The sequence below is a fragment of the Lethenteron reissneri genome, unplaced genomic scaffold (genome assembly GCF_015708825.2).
Source record: "Lethenteron reissneri isolate LAM-NWPU_2019-01 unplaced genomic scaffold, ASM1570882v1 scaffold_1017, whole genome shotgun sequence".
Classification (NCBI taxonomy): domain Eukaryota; kingdom Metazoa; phylum Chordata; class Hyperoartia; order Petromyzontiformes; family Petromyzontidae; genus Lethenteron; species Lethenteron reissneri.
In genome coordinates this window covers 11,070-18,669 of record NW_026890692.1, presented here as the reverse complement: position 1 = coordinate 18,669, position 7,600 = coordinate 11,070, and the positions used below count along the sequence as shown (strand labels likewise).

The window sequence follows — 7,600 nt, the reverse complement described above, 5'->3', positions numbered from 1 at the left end:
CAATGCACTTTAATTGGGAAATTTACTTTTGATTCTGATTCTAAAATTTGTTTGTACATTTGAAAACAGTAATACCCCAGTTTATGTCGGGGATGCGTTCCTGAAAGGGGCGACGATTATCAAAACAACGTAAAAGGGGAAGACATAAATCAGGATATTACTGGAGTGCTTTTTTGTCCTGATTAGTATCTGAGTTTTTTTGTTTCTCTCAGGCAGGCCGCTCATAGCAACACAACTTTTGGCAAAGTCTACTTCACATTGGATGATCTTTACCAGTGTTACCGTGCCCCCCGCCCATCCCAAACAGGTGAACAAAGCGAATGCATTAAATACTCTTAGTTCTTTCGGTAAAGTCACGTAGGTAAAAAATGAAATTAAAATTAATAAAAATAAACAAGAATAAATTAATTTTAATTTCATTTTTTACCTACGTGACTTTACCAAAAGAACTAAGAGTATGAATCCTGATAATTGGTTCTTTACCCTTCTATCTGGCAACAAAACTGACACCTTTTTACAAGGAGTCATGTTTGCATAGACCGCAATACCTGCAGTCATGAATACAAACAAAAGACATAACTCTGATAATGTGCACTGTCCTTGAAGTTGATTGGTCCACACCCGAGACAGCTTTCCTTAGAGCCTAGTCTCACATGGGTTGGACCAGAAGACACCAAAAGGCGCACAACTCAAAGACAATGCACCATCAGAGTATGAGAGCTCGGGGCAAACATCTACACTATGGGGACCTCATTTACCAGTAAAAATATGATAATTGGTTCTTTACCCTTCTATCTGGCAACAAAACTGACACCTTTTTACAAGGAGTCATGTTTGCATAGACCGCAATACCTGCAGTCATGAATACAAACAAAAGACATAACTCTGATAATGTGCACTGTCCTTGAAGTTGATTGGTCCACACCCGAGACAGCTTTCCTTAGAGCCTAGTCTCACATGGGTTGGACCAGAAGACACCAAAAGGCGCACAACTCAAAGACAATGCACCATCAGAGTATGAGAGCTCGGGGCAAACATCTACACTATGGGGACCTCATTTACCAGTAAAAATATGATAATTGGTTCTTTACCCTTCTATCTGGCAACAAAACTGACACCTTTTTACAAGGAGTCATGTTTGCATAGACCGCAATACCTGCAGTCATGAATACAAACAAAAGACATAACTCTGATAATGTGCACTGTCCTTGAAGTTGAATCCTTGCAGTCACGAAAGCTTCAAATCTAGAATGCATTAAAACCCGTTGCTCAATGTGGCTGGGGCTTTCTCCAGGGTTAGTCTCCAAAAACAACAAAGGTTTACAGTGAAGCTCTGTCCACTCACAGGCTTGAGGTCACCGTGAATGATTGTCTTCGAATGGATGTGACGCAGGGACGTGAGGATCGCCTTGGTGTATATTTTCACCATCTCCATCCGAAGGGACTTGGATTTCCTGTTACCAATCCAATCATCCAGAGTTCCACTGTGAAAGAGGCAACAATACAAAGTCAGTGTCATTCTGTGAGGTTCTGGTTCATATAACAATGGATTATTACGCTCGTTTACCCAGGACATCCTCAAGACTTTTTTCAAGAGGGTCCTACGAAGTTTTCGCAGCAGAGGGGGCGATGTTGCTTCTGTGTGTTATTCTAATTGGGTAATTTTTCGGTAGTTTTCAGTATTGGTATGCTTGACCAAGCACAGTCAAATTGGGAATTTATTAGAAACTATAAACTTTTTATTTTACCAGGTGAGGCCCACTGAGCTGTATAGCGCTTTTTCAGAAGCGATCTGTCCGCAAATGATACCTCAACAAAGTGGCTTATCATGGGGAAATTCAGAGCAGCCAAATACTCTAAACACTTGTTTTTAAATGTGGAGGGAAAAACCGGAGAACCCAGGTAAAAATCCACGTGACCATGGGGAGAACGTGCACACGCCAAATATCGAGGCTCTGGATCGAACCCACAACTTCCCTGTATGCCGAGCGAGGTCGTTAAAATTTTGCCACCAAATGTTGAAGAAAGCCGAGAACCCACAGGAAACCCATGCAGAACAGGGAGAGATATACACATTTCACACTCACTCCTCCCTCCCTTCCACACGTATAACTCACTCAACACACACAATCATGAACACTCGGTACAGCAGTGGAAGAAACATACAACTGCACGCCTATAGGCGCATCGGTTTGGCAGTCAGCCCCTACGGCCTTGTTGCTGTGCGACGCAGGTGTTACCACTGCGCTGCCATCCTGCTGATTGAGGGGGCATGCTATGTCAAATTTGGCGGGGCTGTCGGAGAAAGCGAATGGCTGCCAGCTCAACATGTGTCCAGTTGAGCCTACCAAGACTCATGGCAGCTCCACAATTTTACGACGACAAATGGTCGCAGAGCACATCAATGCAAGTGACACTTGGCACGCACCTCAACAGCTCCAAGACGATGGTGTAGTGCTTCCTGAACTGGAACCAATCCAGCATCTTGATGATGTTGGAGTCGTCGGTGTCACTCTCCTGAAGTATGATCCCGATTTGTATTTCCCTCAACTGGAAATTGTTATTCATGGCGCGGCAAAGAGAGTCAACAATTTAATATCATCAATCATAATTTAGACTTATAATACCATGCACACTTTTGGCTCACTCTCAAAGAGAGAGAACTATTGAGATGCATGAGGATCCACATACAAGTGGGAAGGCAGCCAGGGAGTGAACCGGTGCCAACAATTTCCCAAGCTCTGAAATCCTTTTTACGTAAAGATGTTTTGGCCAATTAATATTCATAGTCACAACTAGAGCCGGCTAGAGCCCTGACTGAATATGGCTCTCGTAGCACAAGGCGATTGTGGAGAGAGGTGCTGTGTTTCACAGACACAGTATGCAGTAGTGTGGAGTCTTACCTCAATGGAGTTCTGAGTATTTTCACCGCCACCAGGGTGTTTGTCATGTGGTCAAGACACTCGACCACTATGCCTTGACCGCCCTCCCCAATCGTCTTCAGCACCTCATACCGAAAGTTGAGGTGCTCGTGTTTTACCTGCGCAACAATCACACAGTGGTTAAGTGCCGATTCAATCGAGTCTCATTCAATCACTGCTAATTGAGTGCTCGTAAGACAACATGAAGAGATCTTGACTTAAAGCTTTCGTGACTGCAGGAATTCATATTCTTTGGCTCTTTATTTTATTGTTCTATCTACGAGACTTTACCTAAAGACCCAAAGAATATGAACATAAAGAGACTTAATCCATGGGAGTGAGAGAGAGCACCAGCTATAGAATTAGCCTCGCTTTGTCAGTCCTATTTGAAGGGTAAAAACAAGACTCGGTAGGCTTGTCTGCTGTGCTAGATAACCTTGTTGCACACACTTGTGGAAAACAGCAAGAAGGGCCTGGGGGTTAAATTCCCAGCTTAGTCCCTTTTTGTGTGGAGAGGTATGTTCTACCCCTCCTTAGCAAATTAGGAGTGTGTAGAGTTTGTATGCTGCTTCCTGTTCTGCATGACTTTCCTCCTGGTCTCTGGTGTCCGCCCATAGCTAATACACACTCACAATGTAACTGGTGATGACCAAACATCCCAATGCTGAAAACTTACCTCCAAATTGCTCAATTGGTATTACACACGGCAACCACGCTGAACGCTGCGAGAAATTGTCAGAACCGTCCTGAAAAAGTCATGGCAATGCTACTATCTGAATCAAAAGTGTTATTTCACGAGTAAAGCCCATTAGCAATCTTTGTAAGAACGTAATCAACCAGGTAATGTGTTAACTGCTGTGTTAGCCAATTCTCTGTGTTGCACTGCATTACATTTCTAATTTTACTAGGTTTGTTTTCTCAAACTTATAATTTATTCTATTATTTCTTTTATTTTATATCTACGTGACTTTACCGAAAGAACCAAAGAGTAATTCCTGCAGTAGAGGCCGACCGAAACTGAATTTCTGGTTTCGGCTGAAACAGAAACCAGACCGAGAGTAAAAAATTTACTTTCGACCGAAACCGAAACAGAAAGGTATATAACCGAAAGTTACCGAACACAAGATTTATGAAATACTGTACTAGCTTTACTACCCGGCTTCGCCCGGGACTTGGATTCACCACGGCCGGCCGCCTTTGTCTCCCTAGTGGCGATGTTTACATACCACACCACTTACTCATTTGAGGCTGAGTCGACCTAGGGGAGGCCCAGGACCGGTTCAAATAATCGTCACCGGCCGTGAGCGGGAATTGAACTCGGGCCGCCGGGTTCGTAGCGCAGCGCGCGAATCGCTACGCAGTCGATGCCCCAACCCACACACACACAGACTAAAGACAAGGATCCCCGACTGACCGGCTGATAGACTTATCACTAGCGTTATATTCTAAAAATAGATCTTTAGTTGACGACCGAAAGTCAATATCAGTTTTGGCCGAAACCGAAACCAGACAGAAAGTTAAAAATTTACTTTCGGCCGAAACCGAAAGTATGCCTAAAGTGGCCAATTGCCAACTTTCGGCGCCGAAACCGAAACCGAATTTCGGTCGCCCTCTATCTTGCAGTCACAAAAGCTTCAAAATCAAGTTTAAAGCCCATTGAGTGAAGAAACTGTTTTCAAGGGCGACTTGGCCCGGCAGACAACATGAAATACCGACTGCATGTATGCAGGTTTTTTTTCAGCATTGAGATTTTTGGATACCAGTTATATCGTGCGTGACAACACCGTGTGTGATGACATTGTGGATGATGATGGTGTGCACGATAACGCTTCTTTCAATGATCCTGTGATGTAAACACTGTGGTTGATTATGTTGAATGTGATGACGACGATAATGACACCCGAAGTAATAACCAGGGTGGCCTGCCGCATCCGGCAAGGCAGGTATTTTGTCGTGAGTCTTACCGGAATATAACGGTGTTGGTCGTCATCGTAGCCATGGTTGTACTTGCCCCGGGCCTGATTTTGGAGCCCAAGGTACCATATCTCCTGCATGGCCAAGAGTTCTCTTTGCTCCCTGAGGGTCAGGTAGCTGCCGTAGAGCTGCATGATTTCTGCAGAAATGATAAAAATGTATAAACCATTATTACTACCTTTGTTTCCTATGTGAGATTTATATCACGCCTTATTACAAGGTGCATTACAGCAATTATAACATTGCACATAAGATGATGGTAGTTGAGATAAAGAGTGGGGTTATTAAAAGTGGTGGTGTCGTTATGGTGACAGAACAGGAGGGAAAGGTAAAGGAGGGGTTTTGCGTAGGCCTGGTCTTAGTTGGGTATCAGGGTTGGGGAGGAGCAGTAGGGGTGGTGATAGGGGTTGAGCTAGGCCTGGTCGTAGCTGGGGGTGAGGGCAGGGAGTAGCAGAAGTGTGGGCAAGGGAGAAGAGGAGATGGGTTTTAAGGGAGGAACAGAAGCAGATTCACCAAGGACAGCCTTGCTGAGTCTCAATAATCTTTTTAAAGAGGTTATTGCCGAATTATTACAATAGGGGGTAATGGTGTAATCCCAACTGGATAATGTCAGACAATTGTTTAGTCTTGGGATGTTTGACTCCTAACAGTTTTTTCACGCGAGAAAAGTGGATACCCTTGAGGAAACCCATGCAGAACAGGTGGAGGACATACAGACTCCACAAGCAAAAGCACCTGAGTCGGGAATCAAAGCCAGGATATTCTTACTGTGAGACACAAATGTTACCAGCCTGCCGCCCAAAGTTTAGACGCCATATGAATGTGCACGTTGGGCCAAAGGGAAGAAGATAATTATTTTGTCGTAAGTCTGGCAGACATCGAAGGAGAAAACAGACTAAAGTAAATATGGGAGTTGCAGTAAAATGGTAACTCACTTCTATAAGAATGGTTGCTAGGTATTACATCATCACTTCCATTGCACAAGCCAATCAGCTGAAAGCAAAATCAAGTGCCCATGCAACTTGGCCGCCTTGATGTCCCCCATGCGACATGGCTGATGTGATGTCCTCCATTATTTTTATTACCTTGCGGGGTTTTGCACTTGATGGGGGCTGCTCCTTTTGAGTCTGAGAGCGCACTCCATCTCACGCATTTTCTTTTTCTCACTATATATCGGCTCATCTACACACACAGACAAAATTCCACAATATAGACTGTAACAAACTGTTGGGGCAAATGCAGCCACAAATCTGGCTGTTGCTTGATGAAGCTAGTTGTAATTACTGGCGAAACGTCATACTCGGATTGTAAATGTTGTGGCTTTGCTCTCCAACACACCAGTGTGCTGTACTAGTAACGAATTGGCATGTTCTGTTTATGTGACAAACCTTACTAATTGGCTGTCTGGTGGTGGCGGATTTAACGACACATATTTATGCGATCTAACTAAAAAAACCTGTTATGGATATTGGGGGCCATCCATAAATGACATCACGCGATTTTGGACGATTTTTTACCCCCCCCCCCCCTCATCACACGGCGTCACAAAAAGTCAGACCCCCCCCCCTCAAATATGACGTCACAAAGCTCTGCCCCCCCCTAAAATAAAACATGCTTCATATCGCTTTGAACTATTGTAGTGCGTATTTAATGTGGCGCTACACTCTGATGTTGTAGGAGAAAACATTTATTAAAAAGTCTGTTTAATTAAGTAGAACGTGTTGTTTATATTTATTTAAAGTTGCGCATTTTGATGTGACGTCACATTTCTCATACCCCCCCCCCTCGTCACACATCGTCACAAATGTCTGACCCCCCCCCCCCCAGGTGCGTGACGTCATTTATGGACGGCCCCTTGGTCACAAAAGGCTACGTGTTAAACGCTCAGATACACAGGCCAGGCAGACACACACCAAGGTAGAAATGGTGAGGAGTAGGTACGCGGATAGAGAGTGGAGAACACAGGCATGTGAATCACATGTTCGCCCATACTTCACCACGCGAGTCGAGCCCGTACCTCCATGTTGGTGACGTGTAGAGCAGGAATACCGGAGTGTCTTGCGTCTCGCACCGTCTGGGTCTCCGTGAGGAAAGCGGGAGACGAGTGTAGTAGGGTCAAGCACAGTCTAGGATGTGGGACGAGATCGTTACTCACCATGTGATTTACATCTCGAAATCGTGAACAGTTTTTTTAATCAATTGGGATTGCACATCGCCCTCAGCTGGCAGACTAATGGCCACTTGCAGGCCGACTGCTGAGCCACCTTGTTCCCTAGAGAGATAGCTGCCACTGGAGGTGGGATGAGGGGTGAGTGGGATGAGTGAGGGGTGCGGCAGTGCAGCAAAATCCTTAATTGTACCGCACTTCTATGTTCCCCCGTCTCTGTCCCCTGACTTAACCACAGCCCCAACACGTACGCACATCGTCAACACGGAGATACATCATCAACACGAACTCGCATAACACAAACCCACATCGAACAGACCCACATAATCAACACACATCAACACAGACCCACACCATCAGTACAAACCGAGACGATCAACACGGACTAACATCATCACCACAGACCCACATCATCAACACGGACTCGCATCAACACAGACCCACACCATCAGTATAAACCGACATGAACACAGACTCGCATTATTATCACCAACTCATATCAACACAGACCCACATCATCAACACGAATCCACATCAT

The 7,600-nt window shown here is 44.8% G+C and overlaps 1 protein-coding gene across 1 annotated transcript; it reads right to left on the bottom strand.

The window, feature by feature from the left end:
• Window positions 1-2,796: 2,796 nt before the first annotated feature.
• On the bottom strand, window positions 2,797-7,036 carry LOC133361408 (dual specificity tyrosine-phosphorylation-regulated kinase 2-like). Its single transcript, XM_061580336.1, has 4 exons — window positions 6,913-7,036; window positions 5,981-6,077; window positions 4,886-5,034; window positions 2,797-3,040 (listed from the first exon to the last, which is right to left on the bottom strand). The coding sequence occupies exons 1-4, from the start codon at window positions 6,916-6,918 to the stop codon at window positions 2,900-2,902; spliced, it is 393 nt and encodes a 130-aa protein (XP_061436320.1). The 5' UTR covers window positions 6,919-7,036; the 3' UTR covers window positions 2,797-2,899.
• Between the last annotated feature and the right edge of the window lie 564 nt (window positions 7,037-7,600).

Bases quoted from the DNA above. Each gene is read 5' to 3' on its own strand.
- LOC133361408 (XM_061580336.1), bottom strand. The intron at 5,035-5,980 runs GTAATAAAAATA...TCATTTCTGCAG, and splicing joins CAAGTGCAAAACCCCGCAAG to AAATCATGCAGCTCTACGGC. The intron at 3,041-4,885 runs GTAAGACTCACG...ATTGTTGCGCAG, and splicing joins ACCAACACCGTTATATTCCG to GTAAAACACGAGCACCTCAA.